The sequence below is a fragment of the Raphanus sativus genome, chromosome 2, assembly GCF_000801105.2.
Source record: "Raphanus sativus cultivar WK10039 chromosome 2, ASM80110v3, whole genome shotgun sequence".
NCBI classification, from domain to species: Eukaryota; Viridiplantae; Streptophyta; class Magnoliopsida; order Brassicales; family Brassicaceae; genus Raphanus; species Raphanus sativus.
In genome coordinates, this window is record NC_079512.1 from 33,221,958 (window position 1) to 33,246,375 (window position 24,418).

At 35.6% G+C, this 24,418-nt stretch overlaps 5 protein-coding genes across 5 annotated transcripts; 4 read left to right on the plus strand and 1 right to left on the minus strand.

Annotated features, from left to right (window-relative positions):
- The first annotated feature begins 7,400 nt into the window (after window positions 1-7,400).
- Window positions 7,401-8,684, plus strand: LOC108817489 (uncharacterized). The gene is made up of 2 exons (XM_018590202.2): window positions 7,401-7,953; window positions 8,162-8,684. The coding sequence occupies exons 1-2, from the start codon at window positions 7,486-7,488 to the stop codon at window positions 8,513-8,515; spliced, it is 822 nt and encodes a 273-aa protein (XP_018445704.1). The 5' UTR covers window positions 7,401-7,485; the 3' UTR covers window positions 8,516-8,684.
- A 152-nt stretch (window positions 8,685-8,836) lies between these two features.
- LOC108817484 (uncharacterized) lies at window positions 8,837-10,582 on the plus strand. Its single transcript, XM_018590190.2, has 3 exons — window positions 8,837-9,297; window positions 9,633-9,993; window positions 10,297-10,582. Exons 1-3 carry the CDS (start codon window positions 8,890-8,892, stop codon window positions 10,479-10,481), a joined length of 954 nt encoding a protein of 317 aa, XP_018445692.1. The 5' UTR covers window positions 8,837-8,889; the 3' UTR covers window positions 10,482-10,582.
- A 366-nt stretch (window positions 10,583-10,948) lies between these two features.
- On the plus strand, window positions 10,949-16,015 carry LOC108842959 (serine/threonine-protein kinase BLUS1). The gene is made up of 22 exons (XM_018616023.2): window positions 10,949-11,107; window positions 11,195-11,441; window positions 11,525-11,779; window positions 11,898-12,022; window positions 12,097-12,141; window positions 12,281-12,362; window positions 12,724-12,792; window positions 12,942-13,112; window positions 13,218-13,283; window positions 13,383-13,451; window positions 13,538-13,612; window positions 13,707-13,960; window positions 14,051-14,172; window positions 14,275-14,366; window positions 14,447-14,485; window positions 14,573-14,629; window positions 14,720-14,827; window positions 14,932-14,983; window positions 15,070-15,122; window positions 15,215-15,279; window positions 15,369-15,420; window positions 15,502-16,015. Exons 1-22 carry the CDS (start codon window positions 11,082-11,084, stop codon window positions 15,544-15,546), a joined length of 2,169 nt encoding a protein of 722 aa, XP_018471525.1. The 5' UTR covers window positions 10,949-11,081; the 3' UTR covers window positions 15,547-16,015.
- An 83-nt stretch (window positions 16,016-16,098) lies between these two features.
- Window positions 16,099-17,090, minus strand: LOC108836060 (uncharacterized). The gene has a single exon (XM_018609268.2). It carries the CDS (start codon window positions 16,986-16,988, stop codon window positions 16,239-16,241), a length of 750 nt encoding a protein of 249 aa, XP_018464770.2. The 5' UTR covers window positions 16,989-17,090; the 3' UTR covers window positions 16,099-16,238.
- A 4,374-nt stretch (window positions 17,091-21,464) lies between these two features.
- On the plus strand, window positions 21,465-24,418 carry LOC108843367 (metal-nicotianamine transporter YSL1). Its single transcript, XM_018616554.2, has 5 exons — window positions 21,465-21,533; window positions 21,716-22,117; window positions 22,421-22,688; window positions 22,766-22,900; window positions 22,994-24,418. The coding sequence occupies exons 2-5, from the start codon at window positions 21,727-21,729 to the stop codon at window positions 24,222-24,224; spliced, it is 2,025 nt and encodes a 674-aa protein (XP_018472056.2). The 5' UTR covers window positions 21,465-21,533; window positions 21,716-21,726; the 3' UTR covers window positions 24,225-24,418.

Genomic DNA, 24,418 nt, shown 5'->3' on the forward strand with positions numbered 1-24,418 from the left:
TTTTGTTCATCACTCTATTTTCTACTCTAAAATAGAGTACCATTGGAGCAAACTCCATCTCTGTTATAGAGTCACTCTATTTTAGAGTGAAAAATAGAATGAACTCTTAGAAATGCTCTTATGTCGTACTTTTAGCACAATTTTAAGTGTGAGTACAGCGTAAATACTTGTAATGTTTCTTTTTCTTTGTAAAAATTGTATTTATGTCAATTAATTGAAAGTTTGTGTGCAGTGTAGATTTGTATGGAAAATAAGGTGTTCGGCACGTGGAGTATTATACTTTATTAGATGTTAGGATTGATCTTGACGTGTAATGTACATACTACATAGTAGAACCGTGGAACGGTAGAAGCATCTATTTTTGAGCTTTAGAAGAATCTATTTTGAAGGATCATTATAGATTTCCTCATTGTTTTTGGTAACACTGAATCTATGTCTGATGGAAAAGTATTTTGAATTTCTAAGTAGAACACTTCTACCAAATTATTTAACTTATTCTTATTCTCGATATGTAAATGGTTTGCTGAGAAGAAGGATGGAAAATTGGATTATTATTTTTGTCCAAGCTCCACCATTAAACATGCGATACTGGAAAGATTAAATCAGCGATTCAGTATTGATAACATGGTTATGGTTACATGATAGACATAGATTGAGAACGAACCGCAGAAAAAAAACCTTCTTCAGTTAAGAGAATCCATTATATGGAGTAGTTGAAACAAGGTTTTTACTTCTTCAGTTTTGGAATATCGTATTCATAAGAAACAAGGTTTCTATCAAAAGTGAAAACAACATAGAAAACGTTTAGGATGGAAGTAGTTGATGAAAACATTGCATTAAGTATATTGAGAGAGTTATTTAAAAATAAAAATACAAGAGTTGATACTTTTAGTTATAGAAAACTCTCTCAATGTTTAAAACATTCAGTTGACACATAGAAATAGTTGAATACTTTCTTTTTTAGAAAAAATAAATAGAATTTCTATAGAGTGATGCCCTTATAAACACAATAATAGTCAGATTAAGACCTACAAGCCAAGATTCATAATTCTTTACTGCTTAAAAAAAGTTATAGTCCTTTACATGTCCGTCGACTTCAACTAGGATCTTCATACCTACCGTCAAGAGTTTCAACTTTTATCTACTTGTTACTAACTTAAACAAAGACGATTAGTTACACTATCACCAAAATTAGTTGCTCGGTTGTAAGCAGATTTACAAAATACCATCTCTCTCCGTTAGAGCCTAAGTCCATTACCAGTTATTTGGCTGGCCCGTTGAAAAGCAAACGCGTTATGACTCGTTTAGGCTGTGATCAAAGGGGATTTCAACAATTTTAGACCATATCCAATTCAACTTCAAATCCTCAAATTTTAAGATTTTTGTCTTTTCAACCAAACTTCAAATCTTTAAATCTTGAAATTTTGAATAGTGACAAATGCATATACTAAATTAGTTTAGAATAATTTAAATACACCAAAATAAACAAAATAGAATAATTATTACATAACATTAAAATAAAATTCACGTAATAGAAAATAAATTATATAAAACTCATACAAAATAAAAATACATTAAACAAATGTAACACAAATTAAAGTAAATTACATAAACACATAAATGTTACATATCTTACGGAAATAATGCTTGAGTATTAATGTAGTATTTTATATGTAACTTTCTAAATTTTGTGTGCATGTGCGTTTTTTAGTTATATGTATTTAATATCTATTATTTTAATTATATAATATTGTTATATTGTGTGTTCTATAATATGTAGTTGGAGATGTTCTGTTGATACTTAACCTGAAAACATAAAAAGTTGGAAGTTATATAAGGATTATTCGCCTGACAAGTGGATTCATTAAATATTTGAATTAATATTTTTAACTTTCAAAAATTTAATAGAAAAAAATATTTTTACTGGGCTGGTGCAAAATATAATTTTATAAAGAAAAATTGATGATGCTTTTTCAATCAATAAGATTTTAAGCTAAACCTTCAACAATACACCAAAACATTAGAATAATACTTTAAGCTAAACCATCTACGATACACCAAAACATTAGAATAACGTTTGAAAAATACTGATTCGTCCGGAGAATAAAAAATAAAAAGAGCCAAAAATGTATGTCAATATAGTAAGAAGGCTCTGGATCTAGGTCTAGAAGGGATCATGGTCTCCTTCTGCTGCTAACCGCTGCATGGAGTCAGCGAATGTGCTTTACGCTAGTGAGAGTGAGAGATTCAACGTTTGGATTTGACAAAAGCTATTTGGAATATTATTGGGACAATCGGCTCATTATGTGTCAGGTAACTAGTTTCATAATAGTCAGCGTTACCGTTTAAACTGTTTTATGAACCAAGCAAAATGAGACATGCAGTGAACACTTGACAGTTGAGATCCTTTTTTTCAGTTCCTATTACCATAAAACTATTTGATCGTATTACCAAAAAATAATTATTAAAACAAAAATTTTACATAAAGTTAAACCAATTCAAATTATCATTTGTTACTGACTGATCATTGTGCATTAGTTGGAAAATTACAATGCTTATTATTTAGACACTTCATGACCTAATATTGTTATTTAAAAAACTAAATGCCTACCTACGAGTATAAAATGTTCACATAACATGTCTATGATTATTTGGATTTTGCTTGAAATTTTCTCAAACATTTCTTAATATATACCTTATATTTTATATATATTGACCATAACTAGCTAAGCTTTTTTAACATTAAAATGCATGTGGAAATGGCAAAAGGCGTAAAGAACATACATGACATTATTGCCGTTGACGAGATGGACTGTATAACAACCGGTTTCAAGAGACCTGAGCTCTAGCATTGGGCTACTACATGACCCGGGGAACCATAAGGTTAGAGACGTCCTAGTGCAGTTGGAGGATGCGGTGTTGAAGTCTGATCCTGTCAATGAGGGAGCCTACCTTGCCGGAATGGCCAAGGCACAAGATCGAGCTGCTGATCTAAAGAAACGATGCTACCATATGGTTATCTCTGCTTCAGACATTTCCTTATTCTGCCAAGCTGCCACCGAGGACATCAAGACTTTCAATGCTAATGATTAATCGGCAATTTAAGTACTGTGTGAACCTATAATTAGACTATCTTTATGATCAGTTCGTTTATCATCAGAGTGTTTGTAACGACCCGGTTACAAAGCTAGTTGTTTTTATTCAATTTTGTTGAACCAAACCAGCTTGGTTATCTTAATTAAGTTTTAATCTATAAATATATGTGTACACATATATTTTTGTTATACCTTCCAGAAAATGATTATTAAAACACAAATTTTACTTTAAGTTAAACCAATTCAAATTATCATTATTTACTTACTGATCATTGCGCATTAGTTGGAAAATTACAATGCTTATTATTTAGACACTTCATGACCTAATGTTGCTATTTTAAAAAACTAAATGCCAACGTACGAGTATAAAATGTTCACAGAACATGTCTATGATTATTTGGATTCTGTGTCTTACAAATTCCTTCAATATTGTTGATTTTTTTTTCAAATTTTGCTTGAAATTTTCTTAAAACATACCTTATATTTTCTATATATTGACCATAACTCAATACATGGTGTTGGATCAGAGGCAATCAACTGCATTCTCATGGTGTTTTAAAAAACAAAAATTACAGTTCAATATCAAACTGCTCAAGCACAGTTTCTTCATTGAAAATCTTTCGCTATTCTTGAAATAATATAATTACCATATCTAGAAGATATTGGTAGATCAAATATTCTGAATTATTTATAAAATGATATTTTATATTAAAGAAACGATATATGTTTACAAATATTTCTTTTTACTATAAACACATGTGAAAATAATGATATTGATCCAAAAAACTAGTTTTATAAAGATTTAAAAAAAAATTGAATTAATTTTCAAATTATGTAAAAGAAACTATTTTAACAAAAAGGAAAAAAAATTCGCGTATTTATTTTGTCTCTTGATTTTTTTAAAAAAATATTCAGTTAATATATCTGTGAGATATTGGTTGATCAAAAATCCACTTTTGTTAGAAATAAAATTTTTACATTAAGAAATTTAAATCTATACTATTACATAAGAAATAATTTTTGTTGATTTGTCATATTCTTAATGATTTTAGGTAATTTTTCTTATTTATCATGCTCTTGTGATTTTGACTAGTGAGTAAAATAAATGATAAGTGATTTTATATACTTCATTTTTATTTAATTTTGTTTATTTATCATGTTCATTTGGTTTTGGCTGATGGTCATCAATTTAAATTAATATAGTTATTTGAATTTTGTTTACTTATCATATTCTCCATATTTTTAGGTAATTCTGATTATATGTCATGTTGCCAATAATTTTAATTAATAGTTTTGCTTATTTATCATATTTTTAACTGATTTTGTTTATTTTTCATATTCTCCATGATTTTAGGTAATTTTATTTTTTGTCATGTTCTTAATAATTTTAGTTAATAGTTTTGCAATTTATCATATTTTTATTATTTTTAGCTAAATCATTAGTTTGAATAATTTATATTATTATTCATAGCTTTATTAAAAAAGTAGGAGTAGAATAAACTGAACAGGCTAGTAAAATTATCATGCTACTAAATATTTAGATTGTGACTTGAGATAATCGGAATACTATAACATGTGCTTGAACAATCCAGCCAATATATTTAGCGAAAAGAAAAAAAAAAGTTAATCCGGCCTATATGAATACTAATGCTATTATATTAATTTTTAAAATATCATCAGAATTACCCAATTAACTTTAAAAGTCACCTAAATCCTATTAAAATTAATACACCCTAAAAATCTTCTAAAACCTCTAGTCCAATACACGCCCTGGCAGCAGAAGCATTACGTTACATGAAAACGAAATCGGGTACGTGGAAGCGGAAGCGTATGGAAGCGCGGAAACGAAATTTTTAAAAAATTTAGGAAGCGGGTACGTGTTAGAAGCGTATATCCATATATACATATATATGTATATATATTAAAATATAAGAAATAATTATATAATTTAGGACTAAAAATCATATGATTTAAACTTAAAATAAAGCATTTATTAATTTATAATAATTTTAAAATTATTTCATATTAAAACTACAAAAATACACATAAATTAAGTTTAAAATAAATTATGATATTAATTATTTTAAAAATTCATAAATTTATTGACATAATATATTTGAGTATGTGCTATATCTTAAAACATCAAGCATAAAGATAATTTATAGTATTAGTTTTAATATTTGTATATTTCTATTCTCTTTATTTCATTACTATTAAAATTTGGAGTTTATATAAATTAAAAACTATGATTTTATATTTTTATGAATTATGACAATGGGTTTTAAAATAAAATGGAAGCGTGATTGTAAAACGGAATCGTAAGCTTCCAATGTGTTTTTAAAAAGAATATTTTGGAAACGTTTTGGAAGCGAGATTCCGTAAGCTTCCACAAGATTCCGATTCCGATTCCGATTCCGAAGCGGGAAGCATACATTCGATGAAGCTTCCGTGCAATAGAAGATCAATTACAAAAGCTATAGTTAATAATTTGATAAAGCTCTTACTGGCCCAAGGTAGGCCCAGAAAATGATGAAAATGAGTTGGGTCTGAGATGATGCAGCCCAATAATAAGTCAGCCCGTAAGTGATTTGTGTGGGAGTTTCTGCGTGGGAGCCAATCTTTTTGTGAGCACATAAAATTGACGAAAGGTGAGTTACATAAGCTTCAAAGCATAGCCAAAAGGCCCAACACGAAAACCGAACCAGTAAAAACATAAATTTGGAAACATAAAGAATTGTCAAATGAAGAAGTACAACCGAACATTCATACTGTCAAGTTCCAACTTTGAACTCGTCTCTGAATTAGTTTTGTTAACTTGTTACTAAATCAAATATGATTAGTCAATCACCAAAATTAATGTAAGTGTGTGTAAACGCCCAAGTCCATCCTCAGTCTTTGGGACGGTCCTTTGAAGATGAAACATAGGCTGTTACCAAAAGGACGTGAGAACTTGTTTTCGTGGGGAGGTAGCATCCGGGCTAGTGAGGGGGTTAAGATGAGCAATAGCTTGAAGGCTTCTAGGTCTCCGTTTTGCGTTGTGGTTAATCCAGCTGCTGACCAGAAACTTGCTCTTCTTCTGCAAGTAAAGGAACATTCTTTTGTTTTTGATCAGATTGCAAATTTTCTGCCATTTGTTATAATGTTTTCCCTTATCTAGTTTTAGTAATGATTTGAGTATTTGCCTACAAGAACAGAGAACTGCAATGGAACTTAATCCTTTGTTCAGCTATTTTTGACGTGTTGTAATGTAGATGATGTCATAATCGGGCCCGGCTCAAAACGTTAGTGGACCTTGTGCTATATAAAAAATTTCTCCTAATATTAATGGTTGATTTAAAAATTTGGACCCTTGATTTTTAAAAAATTCAGAATTTTGGAACCTAAAACAATAACAAATTTTGGTGAAAAGATGTGGACCCTGTGCTCTTGCACCTTGGGCACTACCCCAAAGCCGGCATATTATCCGATTCAATGTTCATCCATGGACGTAAACTAACAAAGGATGTAATGGTGCAGTAGCACACTAGAGGCCTATCTTATTCGAGCTTGGCATTGCGTGATTTGAAAGATGATGCCATAGTTCTTATTTTTTGGTTTGCTCTTTGTTTCTAGTTACTTGTAGATCTATGGCCCAAGAACTGCAGAGGAAATGCTTGCCTTACTCCAGAGAGTGCTAGAAGAAAGTTCAATGTTGTCGTAATAGGGGAAATAAGAAACAATATGCGACTGAGAGAAGAACAAGACGTTGCTTACACGGCAGCCTTTGAAGAAGCCGACCAAGTATGATTTCTCTTAGTTTACAAGAACCTCAAAAGTCTAAAGACACCATTAGCCTTAGGATCTAAATGCATGTGTGTTCTGGTTCCAGTGCAAATGCATTTATACTTTAGTATCAAACTTCCCAAGGACAGTGTACGGTCTGGATAAATTTTCGATGTCTCTGAACAACACAGGTCTGCATCCCCACGCCGAGGCTTTCAAAGAGTTGAAACTTATTAGAAAGAAAAGCAAAGCTAGCTTAGTTCTTATTTGTTTCTTTCTTCGTTTATACACTTAAAATCTTTAACATATCTTGTAATAATACATTTACCTTATCTGCGAGATATTGGAATCCGCTTTAGTTATTAAGTAATCTTTTTATTATGGAATCTATACACAAATAAAATATTTTGTTACTATAAACACAGTTGAGAATCTATTTTTTTTATAGCAGAGTTTAAAAAAAAGAAAAAAAAAAGAGAAACGAATTTAAACAAAATAAAACGAAAAAGACACGTGGGCTATTTAATCGCATAACCCTATTGTCTTCTTCATCTCCACATCAACGCTTTCTTTTCATCTCAGTTTTACTCCGATTCCGCACTCTCAAGCTCTTTACTCTCAGTCAAGAATGTCTTCCCCTACCTCTTCGACTCAGACAAGAAAGTCTCTCAAGTCCCGCCTCCGGGAGGGAGAAAACCTCTACGGCCTCTTTCTCCTCTCCCTCTCGCCTGAAATCGCCGAGATCGCCGCTCTTTCCGGTTACGACTTCATCATCGTGGATCTGGAGCATGGCGCAGGCGGGATCCGCGAGGCCGTGAACTGCATTCGCGCCATCGAAGGCGCGGGATGCTCGGCCGTCGTCCGCGTCCCCGACGTCACTCAGGCTTGGGCCAAAAAGGCCCTGGATCTCGGAACCGCTGGAATCATGTTCCCCATGGTGGAGAACGGACGATCTGCCTCCGATGCGGTGTCGTTTTGCCGGTACCGTCCCGACGGTGTTCGAGGATGCGCGTACTCGGTCGTGAGGGACTCAAAGTTCGGGTTTGACGAGGCGTATCTGGCGAACTACGTAGACAATCTACTTGTCATGTGTCAGGTTCGATCCATTCCACTTTCCTTTTTTTTTTGTTTAAAGAACACGTGAAAGTCATGTGGCAAAATGTTAAATTCTTTAACTTGTCGGAGAAACGGTTTAGATCTTACATGTTTGTAGTTATTACAGTGAAGTTAAAATAGTTTTTTTGTTCTAAATCCTTTAAAGTTACAAAAGTTGGAATGAATATTTTGATTCTCGAGTCTTGCAGATAGAATCTGAGGAAGGTGTGAAGAATGTAAACGAGATCGTGGCGGTTGATGGGATGGATTGTGTGATGATGGGCCCACGGGACCTGAGCGCGAGTCTGGGGCTTCTTCACGACCCGGGTAACCCCAAGGTGAAGGCCGCCATGATTGCGGCTGAGACGGCAGTGCTGGCTTCTGATCCGGCGAAAGGAGGTGCTTACTTGGCCGGGATGGCTACGGCTCAGGACACGGCAAAGGATCTCTGGTCGCGTGGGTACCACGTCGTCCTCGGATCAGCGGACGTCTCGTTGTTCAAGAAGGCCGCCGTCGATGACGTCAAGGCTAATAAGAAGAAGGTCGTGGTTAAAGGGGTTTAGGCCCGGCATGAAATAGAGTTGTAGACTTATTAGTTAATTTCAATGGTATTGCTAAGAAGTATGAACCATTGCGTGATGTTGTTTAATCACTTATCTCGTTTGCTTTCAAAGACTTCCATCTAAAAAATGATTTATGAGAAAAAGTAATTCGATAGTCTGTTGCTACTAATTTTTATTCTGAGGTAAACTAATCTGAGAAGTCAAAATACACATTGGAATGCATGTCGTTCGAACACTTTAGAGCTTAACGTATTGTCGTTTTTCTTAAGAAAACCCTGCCGTTTTTCACGTACCGTTCCAGTGGCTGCTAGTTTTCATATCGAACGAACGAACCAGATAGAGAAGAACCCAAAGTTTCTTCCTTTTTTTCAAAAATGCAAACTTTATCTCCACAATCGCTTCGATGGAAATCAAATCCACTGATTGTATCGGAAAGCTATGTCGTCAATCCAAAAGCACTGAACTTTCAAGTCTCTTCCCTCAGTTCTCCTCCTTACCGCAGAACTCGAACCTGGAGAATCAGAAGTTCACCGGAAGAGAACGCAGCAAACTCGAGCGGCGGCGGCGGAGGAGATTTGAAGAAGTCTCTGTCCGGTATTGTCGGAAACCAAGTCGAGGAGCTTCTGAGCAGAGAAGAGAACAAGAACTTACTTGACGGTCTAGAAAAAGCTTCGATGAGGGTGGAGGTTGCGAAGAGAGAGCTCGCTGAGATCGAGAGGCGAGAACTCGAGGCGAAGCTGTTGCAGGATTATGTTGATAAGCTCGAATCAAGAGCCGCTGAGGTGAGTGGTCTTTTTGTTTGGGAAACCGTGTGGTTATGAGATGATGAAACATTGATTCTTTTTGCGCTTTGGAATGAGAGTTTCAGAGGTTCTGTAGAAGAGTATGGTTTAGAAGAAGTGAATTCGTGCTCATTGTGTGCTGAGGATAGGTTCAGTCACTATCTATGACACTCTATGTTAGTGTCTGTGAAGATAGTTCATTAGATAAGTTCACTAAGAACATAAGTTTGGTCTACTGGTTGTTGACCAGTGTCTTTAGTTTGTTTTTGTAGACAGTGTAAGTTCATGTTTCTCTTGAAATGAAACTGTGTATCTTATGCAATATGTGATTCAAGATCGCAGAATGCCAGCAGGAGATTGTCGCAGCAAGGGCAATGGTTGAGGAAGCAGAACGCTCCTTGTCCTTAGCAGAGACCGAGGCAACGGGAAGTTCAGAAAACGGATATTCGATTGATAAAGACAAGGAGAGATTGGAATCAGCGAAAGCGGCAGCGATTGCAGCTGCGGTTGGGACCGTTGCAGAAGTCCCGTTTGCTCTTTCTCAAGTCTCGAGCATTGAGCAGCTTGTTCTCCCCCTGGGAGTAGCGTTTGCAAGCTGTGCGTTGTTTGGTGTCACATTCAGGTATGTAATCAGAAGAGACTTGGATGATAGTCATCTCAAATCAGGAGCCGTTGCAGCCTTTGGATTTGTCAAAGGTAAACACATTTTGATTACTGCTTCAATCCAACTTTTTAATTGGTAAAAACGTTTGCGTTTGATTTGTTATATTGTGTTGGAAGAGTGTGAGCTGGATGATCCCGTCGTTGTCCTGACTTTGGTTGTTTAAATTATACTACTAATCTACCAGTAATAGAATACTAACCAATGATTTGATTTATTGTAAATGATTTCTTACTTAAATAATTGATTGAGTTGATTATTAAATCTCTGACCTGTATTATTTTGGATCTGTCTAAATATTCTTAAACAAAATTATGATTTTATATGGTGTTAAATAGGACTCGGTATGTTAAGCAGAGGACCGCCACTGGAGCTGAGCTGGGAAAGCTTGTTTTCTCATGGAATAGACGGCGCCGTTTTAGTATCTCAGAGCGTGTTGATATTCGCGTTTGCGTCTATAAGTTTGGACTTTTGTTTTAAAATGAAGCTCTTGAAACCATTTCCAAGCTCTGCTCAGATGTAAAAGCAGCAGTTAAAAAGGTAGAAACGCAAAAAAGAAAGAAAGAAACATTGTATATTTTCTTTGAAGATTTATGTATCAATTGAAAATTTCAAATTTAAAAATTTCATCTTTTATCACATCTGCTTCATTAATAAACATAAAAACATACATAAAATATACAGTTTTAAACAGATATCTGTCATGTTAAAATTCACATCTGATTAACAAATCTGATCATAAATAATATTTATTAGAAGAATAAAAACCAAAAAAGAAAAAGTGAATCAGATTTTTTTTTTCTACTAAACTGTTTACTTTTTATCTTAAAAAAAGAGTCTCACTCGTGAACTTGAAGAGGTAGATTGGGACCAAGCTGACTAACAGCCATTCGTTCTAACACATAAACACGCGTCGTAATCTTAAACACTTACCACATTAACACTTCAGCACACAACAGCACTTCTCTTCTGTCCTCTCTCTTTCGCTATCAATCGCGTTTGTCGTGGCGGTCAACTGATCAGAAAATATAGCCAGAGGAGAGCCAAGCTATAAAAAAAAAATATATAGCTGAATTAATTATAAAAATTAAAAAAAAAGTTTCAATCAGCATCTCAGACTTCAATGGGGTTTCTTCGACTTGTTCTCGAGTAAAACTACTATTCTCTCTCTCTCTCTCTCCCCCCTCTCCTGATTTTTAATTTTCCATTTTCTTGATTGTGGTGGTGGTTATTCAGGGCGGTGTTCGGTGGAAAGAGACGGAAGAAGATGGTCAGAGGTACTAGTAGTAGTGTTGTTCGTGGTGGTGGTGGTAGTGGTAGTGGTGTTAAGCAGAGAGGTTTCTCAATGAATCCAAAAGACTACAAACTTATGGAAGAAGTAGGTCATGGAGCTAGCGCCGTCGTCTATCGAGCGATCTATCTCCCCACCAATGAAGTCATCGCCGTCAAGTGTCTGGATCTCGATCGGTGCAATAGCAATCTGGTTTGTCTCAAGATTTATTGTCCCTTCCCTTTTGTCTTAGATCTCTCTTTAATTAAGTTCATTTTTTGTGTTTGTTTTGTTAGGATGATGTGAGGAGGGAATCTCAGACTATGAGTTTGATAGACCATCCAAACGTTATAAAGTCTTTCTGTTCGTTTTCTGTGGACCATAGTCTGTGGGTGGTGATGCCATTCATGGCGCAGGGTTCTTGTTTGCATCTTATGAAGACTGCTTATTCAGACGGGTTTGAAGAGCCTGCTATTTGTTCTATACTCAAAGAAACTCTCAAAGCTCTTGATTATCTTCATAAACAAGGCCACATCCATCGTGATGTTAAGGTTGTTGGTTAACACAAAAAGAAAAAAAGAGATTGAAACTTTTATATGTGCAGTCTTATCCATATAAATGTACTCAAATCTCTTTGGTTGCTTCTTTTTTTTTTTTAAATCCTACTAGGCAGGAAACATACTTCTTGATGACAATGGTGAGATTAAGCTTGGCGATTTTGGCGTGTCTGCTTGCTTGTTTGATAACGGTGATAGGCAACGTGCAAGAAACACATTCGTTGGTACTCCTTGCTGGTATGTTCTTTACACCATCACTTTGTGCTTAATGGTTTACATTTTTAAATTCTTGTTTCTTTTTTTTTTTGTAGGATGGCACCGGAAGTCTTGCAGCCGGGAAACGGATATAATTCCAAGTGAGTTTATATTCTTTAAAGCTCAAATGTTAAGACAATTTGTCAAACTAGTCTGCTCTCTATTCCGAATGTGTTCATACAGTGTGTGAACAAAGAAATACAAAAGTAGCTTATTTGGTTGACTGTTCTTCTGTCACAGGGCTGATATCTGGTCATTTGGTATAACTGCCCTTGAATTGGCCCATGGTCATGCTCCCTTCTCAAAATATCCTCCCATGAAGGTAATCAATACTCTCTTTGTTCCTAAAAGATAAATGTTTTTTTTTGTTTTTTTAAAATATTGTTTCAAAAAATACATGTTTTATGTTTTCTATGTATTTTTTTTTTCTATGTATGTTTTATTAGTTAATAATGATAAATTGCAAATTTCAAAAAGATTAGTTGTACTTCTTGAAATCCTATTGGTCTAAAACTACTAGAAACTGGTAACCACATTGTTAAAATTTAACATGTTTTCTTAATATGTGTAATAAACTTACATCATTTAGGTACAGAGGGAGTATCTCTTTATTTCCAGTTTATGTCTGTGTTTTGCATCTATTAATATAGTTTTGATTCATTTCTTTCATTTTCTGATTACAGGTGCTTCTAATGACTATTCAAAACGCACCTCCAGGTCTTGATTACGATCGTGATAAGAAATTCTCAAAGGTACTCGTATTCTTTCTTTCTAGGTGTATTATTCTCTTCAAGTTGTTCCAGCTTTATTGGATTTTGAGACGTGTATGGCTTTTTTCAATTTCAATTTTATATTTTTCTTACTAAACTAAACTAATTAGAGGACTTTCAGCTGTGAGCAGTCCTTTAAAGAAATGGTTGCAATGTGTCTGGTGAAAGATCAAACAAAAAGACCAACCGCTGAGAAACTGCTGAAACACTCCTGCTTCAAAAACACAAAGCCCCCTGAGCTTGCTGTCAAATCGTTATTTGCTAGTTTGCCTCCTCTTTGGACACGTGTAAAATCTCTTCAGGTTAGCCCATGTTCTCTTTTTTTTTTTGTGTGCTTCTTCTTTGTTTGAAAATCATCATCAAGTTCTTACGTTGTTGTTGATTGCGTTGGTGGTGTATGACAACAGGCCAAGGATGCTGCACAACTTGCCTTAAAGAGAATGGCCACTGCTGACGAGGAAGCTATATCAATGGTGACAAACACTTTGGTTTTGAACATTATTTACCTAAATAATTAACGAAATGCAGAGTTGGACATGAAACCTTTTTTTTTTGGTTTTGTTAAATGTCAGAGTGAATACCAAAGAGGAGTGAGCGCTTGGAATTTTGACGTCAAAGACTTGAAAACACAAGCATCTTTGGTAAGTTCATTTTCTAAAGATGATCTGCTATTGCAAAAGACTAAACCCTTTGGTTCTTACATTCTTTTTTTTGTTTGTGTAAATAGCTAAGTGATGACGATGGTCTAGAAGAGAGTCCGGAGGATGAAGAAAGATTCCATACACAGTTCTACAATAATAAGGCGAGTAATCTGTAGATAACATTTAGAACAATGCATCTATACAACTTGGTATCCGAGTCTAGTGGTCTGAACTTAGTTTACAAAACCACTGCAGGTGAATGACAGTGAAAACATGAACGGGAAGGAAAAGGTTTCCACTACAGAAGTGGAAGAAGAACCAAACTGTGAAGAGAAATTCACTTTCATCACTAATGCTTCTTCTGTTGAAAAAATGTCGCCAAACGCAGAAGAGCATGACGTGTCTGAGGCTAATGTTAAGCCAGTAAGACGCCAAAGCCAGAGCGGACCACTTACGAGCAGGACCGTTGTAAGCCACTCGGCTTCAGAGAAAGGCCAAATCTTTGAAAGGTTTGTTTACTTTAGATACTGCTTATTCTGTCCATTTACTTAAAGAGAGAACTTTTATAAACAAATCCAAAAATTTAAAACAAATGCTAGATCCGAGGGTGAACAACAGGCAGCCCCGTCTGTCAGAAGAGCTCCCAGCTTTAGTGGTCCTTTGAACCTTTCAACTCGTGCTTCTTCAAACAGTTTGTCAGCTCCTATTAAATACTCAGGAGGTGAGAAAGTGCCCCTTCAGCAATCTTCTTTGCACTCTTTTTTTGCCTTCATCACTTGCAGTTGAGATAAAAGAGTGTTTTGCCAAAAAAATCTTTGAATAGGATTCCGTGATTCTCTGAACGACAAGTCAAAGGCTAATCTTGTTCAGAAAGGAAGGTTCTCAGTAACATCAGGAACTCTAGACCTTTCTAAGGTGAGAGTATATAATTTAATGCTATTTTGTTTTCATATTTCTTTTACTGGTAGCTAACCGTACAAATCTTCTACTCTTAGGATGTTCCATTAAGTATAGTCCCTCGTCGATCTCCACAGGTTGGTTTCTAGTCTCTCTTCTCTATTATTGTAGATTTAATGATTTCTTCTCCTCACCTGATATAAATCAATACACTCAATTTCCAGTCATCCCCGCTGAGGAAATCTGCTAGCGTCGGTAACTGGATACCTGAGCCTAAAATGGTCAGTTTTTTTTCCCCAACATAAAGCTTGCTTTTTAACTCATTTTATTAGTAGCTTTGTCTTGATCTTGTTTTTTTTTGTATCATGCAGCCAACGGTTCAGCCTCAAACCATCAAGGAGTTAAGTAGCCAACCTATGTCACCCTCACTCATCATCCCTCAACTTCAACATATTTTCCAGCAAAACTCTGTACAACAGGTGAATATAATAAGTTCAAGAACGTTAATGAGGACATGAGAGTTATCTTTGTTAATTACCAGGATTTTATTAATCCTAATTTTTACCATATTTTTTCACTGCAGGATCTGCTTATGAACTTACTGAATAGTGTACAACCTGCGGAGACGGCAGATGGTAAGAGAGAAAAAGTTTTACTACAGATATGTTGTTGAGGAGGAAGTTTCTATTAAGTAACGGTAACATTGATATCATTCTTATAGGTTGTCAATCTGGAAAGTTACCACCTTTGCCTCGCTCTGAGAGTAATGGAACCGTAAGTTGATTTTCTCTAAAAAAAGAACTATAGAGCTCTAGTTTTAGTAGTTAGATATTTGTTTGCGGCTATTCATTTTCTCTGAACTACAGGTTGATTCTATGCCTTCTGAGAGGGAGAGGTTGCTACTTAGCAGTATCTCTGAGCTCCGGGCTAAGTTAGTCACTCTTCTTAGCGCAAAGCTTTTTTGTTTCTTTATTGAATGATTTAATGAAGTCTTTTACTAAGTGCATCCAAAATTTTCAGGCTGAACGACTTAACGGAGGAACTCGATTCAGAGAAATCAAGATACAACCAAGTAAGCCAGCACATTTCAACTTATCTACTTGATACGAGCTGTCGTGTAATATTCTTATGTTTATTATTTTAATGTATACAGCTACAGCAGAAACTGAAAGCATTCACTGGTCGCGAACTAGTGTAAGCAGAGGAGGAGGGGGGAAAGCGAGGGAGGGGGGAAACACTGAGCTGCACAGAACCTGTAGGAGAACCGAGTTGTGAAGAGTCTTATCAATAAAAAATCAGATAAGACTTTTCAAAAATTACTAAAGGCTGTGAAGCAAAAAAAAGCAGATTTTCTCTAGTTAGGTTCTGTGTGTGTTTCAGACGACGATGATGACGACTACAAGAAGAAAAATAACCAGTGTCTCTGCTTCTTCTGTTGTAAAACTAACTGTTAAAAGACACCAGAAACGAATACAAGAAAAAAAAATAAAAAAGGAGAAGAAAGGCTCTCAACACCCACTTCGAATTTATGATCACACACGTTCTGAACAACTTTTATTCTTTTTTTTGGTCTTTTCATTATTGTTACTATGAAAAAGGGGAAATCACTTTTTGAATCCTTTTTGTGTATTTGTTTGATTTGTAAATGCAAAATATGATTTGACGTACTTGCTTGCATTCATTAGATTCTTGCATGTACTTTGGCTTAATTTCTCAGGTCATAAGAGTTCAAATCAAACTAGAAAGTTCATTGTTTTCTATGCTCAAATATAATGTGACTTGTATTTGGTAACCAAAATCGTGGATTGTTTTACATAATGATTTCATAATCTGTACTATTACATTACAAAACATTATTGAACAATTAAACTGATTTGATTACAGACAAGTTCAAAAGAAACTTGTTCTTCTTCTTCTACTTCCACCACTTCTCAAGGTTTTAGTAGAGGCTTTAGACACCAAGTAGCCCACACCTAAACACATAACCCAAATCCCCAAATCAACCGCCCATCCCATTCCTTCAGCATCTGACTCCATCTCAGCCGTCCACTCCACCGACTCCCACTCTCCCTCTCCGTCACCGCCATCGCACGTGCAAAGACACACGCCCTCGTCTAACTCCCTCCCTTCCTCTCTCTCCTCAGGTATCTCCTCCAAACACTCAAACTGCTTCCCCTTCCTCCTCCTTCTATGTTTCCTCGCCATCGTCGACGTCGCCACGTGTCCCTCCGCCGCTACGACAACCTCGGCGGCTCCTTCTTCCATCTCACACTCGCACTCGATCTTCCACTCGTCTCCACCTTCCTCTTTTCTGAAAATGCCTTTCACGACTCTCTCCTCGCTCATGTACACCTCGAAACGGATCCCTTCCCAGACCCGGACCCGCTCTCTGCACCCGTATATCGCCTCTCCTCCCTTGACCACCCTGTGCAGCGTCACGAAGGCTGGGGAGTCGGGTCGGATCTTGGACCCGTCGAGCTCGAAAGCAGCTTCGTTGATCCGCGGTGGGTAGAGAAGTGTGAGAGAGTCGGGTAAGAAGAACTCTCCGGTGGTCGGTAAACCAGTGAACCGGACGTAGAAAGCTTTGACCTTTAAGCTCTCTTTCTCAACGTACCGATCGAAATCCGTCGACCTACACATTTTTTCTCTTTATGGGTTCTTCGAAAAATCTTTCCTTTTTTTGTTTTTTTTTGTTTCCTCTGTTACTTTGAATCGCAAAAACACATGAAAGGATGGGCCTTTTAAGAGGTGAAACATGTAAGAGAGAAAAAGAGGCATCTTGCGACTTCTGTTTTGTTTAGATTCTAGGGGTGGACTGGGGTGGCTAGCACGCGGTTTAGCTGCTGATGTGGACAAAATACTTTTTTGTTGTTTTTTGGTTTTGTTTCGAGTTTTAGGGTCAATCATCAGGGTTGCATGATTTGGGATCGTCTAAAATATCAACACCGAAGCAGTTTTGGCCTGGACGTGGTTTCTCTCTCGAGTTGCACAATTTGTTTTCAGACAATGGTTTTGTCTTCTATTCCACTGTCTACGCTTGTCTTCTTCCTACATGTCCTTTTCTCGTTTGGTTCGATTCGGAGATATTTATAAACCGGACTATAACCGAGAGTCTCCAGCTAATTGCTTGTTAATTTTTTGATCATAGCTCATAGGTGATAATTAAGATATGACGCTATGGCTTATAAACTTAACAAATGTAATTATATAATACATTTAGTCAAAGAATTACATCATACATTTAGTCGGAGAATTACGTAATACATTACATGAACGTATGTTGACTTTTTGTTTGTTGAGAGATATTTTTTTAAGTTATAAAGACATGATTGAGGTCCACAGATTCAGCCGCTGGTTTTGGTCCTCTTCTGGGTTCTCTTTTCGATCCACGATTCTTTTGTGTTAAATGCGAAATTGCTTCTTTTTTAATATATGTAAATATAAAATCATAAAATAATATAAGGTTGTCTTTAATGGGCCGGGCTTTTACGATTTAAGATTTGGTTCGTTAGTGGACGGTTCAAGTTATGGTTGTTGTTGTCTTCTATTTCGATTCGTTTTTATTGCCCAGATTCGGGTAGTGAACCAACTAGAGATATCCACAGATGGCAGGCAGGTAATGCAAACCGAACAGCCCATCTATATACACAAAACAAGACAAACATTTATTTTATAGTTTAGTATAGAAAAAGACCATGACCACATTCTATATCCGATTATTCCTTTTTAGTCTGTTCTCTACGATTAAACCAAAATCAATTAGGCCAAACCAAAACAAACAAACAAAAGACAGCTATGAATATCAATAAACCTACTCTGATCATCTTTAAATGCATGTGTATTTTGTTAGGAAACCAAACATGTCATGAACTAAAAAAAAAAAGAAACATGTCATGAACTAAAAAAAAGAAAAAACATGTCATGAACTAACGCCAAAACCAGTTAACAATGATGATATTCAGTTTCAGTTGGATTTTTTTTTTTTGTAAACTATTCATCAGTTCAGTTGGATTTTTTTACAGTTTAGTTGGCTGTATATTTTTATACAAAGAGTAAACCAAAACTTAAGCAAAACAGGTTGGTATCTCATACGGCACAAATCAATACACTATCGGATTAAAATATTCGTTTTTATGATTTTTATTAGCTTTCATAGTGTTTTCTGTTATGGCACACTATACGAAGTAGATATGTCATAGTTTCGTCTTATTTTAAAATTTGTAGGATTTGACCAAAAAAAAACACCACAAAAGTCCGACACATAATCCAAAAACAGGTTGGTATCTCATATATATGACACACTATATATCTAAAACATTAGGTTTTGTGATTTTAATTAGTTTTCATATGGTTTTTTATAATCATGTGTTTCGTTTTATTTTCTTATAGCATTATAGGACTTAAACACCGACTAAAGTTCCGACACATGAACTTGAAATTTGTTTACTTAAAAGAAGAACCCATTAGCTACTAGAAACTAGATGCATGTGACTGATATTTTAAGCTCAGTTTTGGATTGATAGTTATATACTATTAATCTTGGGTAACATGGGCATGTAAGTATGTAAGAACATATTGCTTTCTCACTCTATTATTTTTTTTCAAGTAGTCAAGATAAATAATAAAAGGTAGCCTTTTCAACGAACAAAAACTTAGGGTAACATGGCAATGAAAGTAAAGAAGCTACATGGAAAAGGAAACAGACTTTTAGGAAAGGGTCTAAAATGTAATTGTCGCAGTTTGGGGTCAATGTGGGGTTGTATGAGGATAAGTTGTGACTTTAAGAGTGAATGAGATTCTCTTTCAAATGAATGGTGTCAAGGAGTAGTATTCGTTTCTTCTCGTCTCCATCCACCTATCAATATCCCCACTCTATAATGTTTTTGGTTTTTTCCTCAAATTTCTTTGATAATACTCCGCGAATCTAATCCCTAGTTCCCTACTAGGCCTAATAATCGACCCTCTATGTAATGCACACTAATAGGAAAGTTAGATTAGAAAGCAACATGTTCGTTGAAAAGTTTAAAAGTGTTTTTACTTTCAACTTTGTACCTACTATTACATTTTAGTTCCTAAGTTTATTATATTTTTTTTTAGCAAAAGATTAGGTTTAGTTATCTAATGAAATCTAAATCGTAATTCTTAAGTATTTTTCTAACGTTAATACATGTAATTAGTGAGATCGATACTGTAACATAATTTGTAGTGACCTGAATTTCATACTTAAAACCTTTTATAGATTAACATTAACTATGTACGTCATTATAGTGGTTAAAAATACAAAAGCAGAATTCACACTTCCGAAGCTGGGGTCTATGTATGGAGAAAGAAGATGGATTGCGTAGAATATTAATTGAGAAAAAGGATTGCGTAGAAAGGGAAACAAGAAGAACAAGAAAGTGCGTTGTCTTTGTGGTAATACGTGCGCCACGCTCATTTAGAATCTAACTACTTTCATCGTATTCACATCTATACACGAATATAGCATCTATAATATATATGTATTTCCCTATTGATTATTGGGTTTTCTTGATTATTCTGCAATTCAGGGTTTTGGATATTCATGTGATCATCATGATCATTAAATTATATAACTCTCATAAACAAATAGCAACTGTCGAATATGTTTTAAGGTTATTGACATATGAAGTTAGATTTAGCAAAGAAAAAAAAGACATATGAAGTTAGTTATTTTGTATGAGATGTCAAACAAAGTCCCACATTGGATATTAGACAAAGAAAAATCTAATATATAAAGAGATATCCAACTCTAACTAGTACGAGGCTTTTTGGGAAGAAACCAAAAAGTAAATCCATACGGGCTTACCTATTAGGGCCTAAAGTGGACAATATCGTACTAAAATCAGATAAAAATAGAGTTGGACATGAGATTTCACAAACCTAACAATTGGTATCAGAGCGGTTTGACGAAGAGATGCAAAAAGACCAAAATACCCTTTAAGTAAGAACGGATATAAGAAGAAAAAGAAGGTATGTTTGTAGAAATGTCAGAAGATCATAGAACCTGTGGTGTTGTGGGACAAACACATTCTCAAAAGAACGAGATGTTAAGGAAGATATATTCTTAAAGGAAACCCTGCAATCCGCTAAAGTAAACACACAAGAGATGAGTTGTGGTCCTTAGTTTGAAGAGGAAAATGTGAGATATCAAACAAAGTCCCACATTAGATATTAGACAAAAGAAAGTCTAATATATAAAGAGATGTCAAATTCTAATTAGTACGAGGTCTTTTGGGAATAAACCAAAAAGTAAATCCATGCGGGCTTACCTATTAGAACCTAAAACGGACAATATCTTACTAATCAGATAAAAATAGAATTGGACATGAGATTTCACAAACCCAACATTTTGTATAGTTTACTCTAGTGTAAAACATCCTCGTGTTCGATAAAATATTCAGTTCTAAAAATAATTCTTTTGATTGATCAAGTCATTAAGGTATTGAGTTTTTATAATTCCGTTACAGTTTATATTAACTCTGATTGTATATGAAATTGTTCTACATGTAAATTTTTTTTTTGTAAAGTAACAAATTAGGTGAAATAATTTATATTTTAATCACCGAAATAAACTCTTGATGGAAACCGACTAATAAGCATTGTTTGTTTAAGAACCACCATTTTTCATCTAAATGGATTAACTTCCTCAATATTTTATTTGCGTATTGAATACTATTTGCATTACTCAAACAGTCAAACTAAAGCTCGGGTCGAAAGTTTTCACTATAAAGTCAAACATACCAATAATGGCTATCTTTGAAAATTTCAAATACAGTGGAAGTGGAAATTTTACACGTAATGATGTACGAGACATTTAATTATTTTGATGTGATTGCTGAGTTTGTTTTTCAAACCTTTGATTAAAAAAGTAAATTCAAATCATTACACCCACACGAACCACACCTTTCATTTGTATAAATAAATTAAAAATATCAAAGATTCTTACAAAACAAGTGAAAATATCATTGAATGTCCTTTGGAACTAGATGCCAACAACAATCTACTTGGCCACTTGACTTGTGTACCAAATCTCTCCCAACTCTTTACCCCTTTTTTTTTATTCACACATTTTGCGTTTTCTACTTCTGCGTTTCATCACTTGATATTTTGACAGATTCATCTACGTTTGGACAATGCGCGTGTCCGACATGCGCACTTAAGAGGGTAGACGACATTTATCTTTCTTTTTATTCTATCAAACAAAAAAGCTTCATATATATATACATATATATACATATATATATATATTCCTAAAATTTCTGGTATATATATATGTATCAAAGATAAACCAACCCTAAAAGAAATTTCATTTGCAAAGCTCAAATCTTTTTTTTCTTCTTCTTCAGTTCTTTCCATCATGGAAGTAGAGCAGAGAAGGATTATGAAGACAGAAGATGGAGAAGAAGAAGAAAACAATACTCAACTGTCACTACAAGAAGAATTACAAGAAACAGAGGAAGAGATGTCTGGGAGGACGACCGAACCATGGACGAAGCAAGTAACGGTGAGAGGAGTGTTAGTAAGCATAGTGATCGGAGTTGTGTTCAGTGTGATAGCTCAGAAACTAAACCTCACGACTGGGATTGTTCCAAATCTCAACAGCTCTGCAGCTTTACTGGCTTTTGTCTTCGTCCAAACATGGACCAAGATTCTCAAGAAATCAGGATTTGTCGCCAAGCCATTTACAAGACAAGAGAACACTATGATTCAGACATCTGCTGTTGCTTGTTACGGCATTGCCGTAGGAGGTTAAGAACATAAAACTCTTCTTCTTTTTCTTTTTTTCCTTAATAGTTTCCTTTTTCGTGGGAAACAAGGAAATAACAATTTAAGGATATGTAAAACAGTTTAAAACATATTAAAGTTTATTAACCTTTATAAAAGTGCTATTGAGTTTGGTTGTTCTAAAAAAAACTTTTGGGCTGATGTTACTTTTGCTTTTAGGAGGATTTATATAATATAAAACCATCTTATGAATTTTGATTTAAAAGCTTAGTTTTATATTTTGAGTAGTAAAGTTTGTTTCATTTGTATGTTTTAAATCTTTTCAGGTGGATTTGCTTCATACCTTCTAGGGTTAAACCATAAAACATATGAGTTATCTGGTGCTAACATGGAAGGTAACTCTGAGAAGAGTGTGAAAGAACCAGGCCTAGGCTGGATGACTGCTTATCTCTTTGCCGTCTGTTTCATCGGTCTTTTTGTCTTAATCCCTCTCAGAAAGGTTATGATTATTGACCTCAAGTTAACATATCCAAGTGGTTTAGCTACTGCTGTGCTCATCAATGGCTTCCACACACAAGGAGATGCACAAGCCAAGTAAGCTATAGTCAGCCTGCTTTACAAGAAAATGATTCTTACATAAGTTTCCTAATCTTTAAATGGAATCAATGCAGGAAACAAGTGCGCGGTTTCATGAAATACTTCTCATTTAGTTTCTTGTGGGGATTTTTCCAGTGGTTTTTCTCTGGCATAGAAGGTTGTGGATTTTCTCAGTTCCCAACCTTTGGCTTGAAAGCTTGGAAACAAACGTAAGCATCAATTATTCAGATTTAAAAAAAACCAAACATTTTCCTATATTTTATATAAGTTTTGAATCATGAAATTAAAATCTTCTTTTGCAGGTTCTTCTTTGATTTCAGCATGACATTTGTGGGAGCAGGAATGATATGTTCACATCTGGTTAACCTTTCTTTGCTTTTAGGAGCTATCCTCTCTTATGGCTTAATGTGGCCTCTTCTTGATAAACTCAAAGGCTCTTGGTTTCCTGATAACCTAGACGAGCACAACATGAAGAGCATATACGGTTACAAAGTCTTCTTATCCGTAGCTCTGATCCTCGGAGACGGTCTCTACACTTTCGTTAAGATCCTATGTGTCACCATTATCAGTATCAACGCAAGAATGAAGAACAAACCTAATGATCTTGATGACGTGGATGACAAGAAACAACGTAAATTTCTCAAGGAAGATGAGAATTTCGTCAGAGACAAGATCCCCATGTGGATCGGAGTCTGTGGATATCTTACCTTCGCTACGGTCTCAACCGTTGTGGTTCCTCTGATATTTCCTCAGGTCAAATGGTATTACGTTATTGTAGCTTACATTTTCGCGCCATCTCTTGCTTTCTGTAACGCCTATGGCGCTGGACTTACAGACATCAACATGGCTTATAACTACGGGAAGATCGGTCTCTTCGTTCTCGCTGCCGTGACGGGGAAAGAGGACGGCGTCGTGGCCGGCCTAGCAGGATGTGGACTGATCAAGTCCGTTGTTTCGGTTGCTTGCGTCTTGATGCAAGATTTCAAGACGGCCCATTACACGATGACGTCACCCAAGGCTATGTTTGTCAGCCAGATGATCGGGACGATCGTCGGATGCATCGTGACGCCGTTAAGTTTCTTCTTGTTCTACAGAGCGTTCGACGTCGGAAACCCTAACGGAGAGTTCAAGGCTCCTTACGCTTTGATTTACAGAAACATGGCGATACTTGGGGTGCAAGGCTTCTCTGCTCTGCCTCTTCACTGTCTCCAGATGTGTTACGGGTTTTTCGGGTTTGCGGTTCTGGTCAACGTCGTCAGGGATCTTACTCCGGCGAAGGTGGGGAGGTTCATGCCGCTTCCGACGGCGATGGCGGTTCCGTTTCTGGTCGGAGCTTATTTCGCTATTGACATGTGTGTTGGGACTGCGATTGTGTTTGTTTGGGAGAAGATGAATAGGAAGAAAGCAGAGTTTATGGTTCCGGCGGTTGCCTCGGGGCTGATTTGCGGAGAAGGGCTTTGGACTTTACCGGCGGCGATACTTGCACTCGCCGGAGTAAAACCTCCAATATGTATGAAGTTTTTAGCTTCATAGGATCAGTCAAAGAGAGAAAAAAGTCTTTATGAAGTTAGAAGACGTCAAGGATATTGTAGCCATCATATTCTTAGAATAATAAGAAGATTTGTGAACACAAACATCTCTTTTCTTTTTCTCTGTAGGAACTACCGACTTAAAAATTAAAATATATTTACATGGGATCGCGATTAATCAAAACAAGTTTTTTTCAA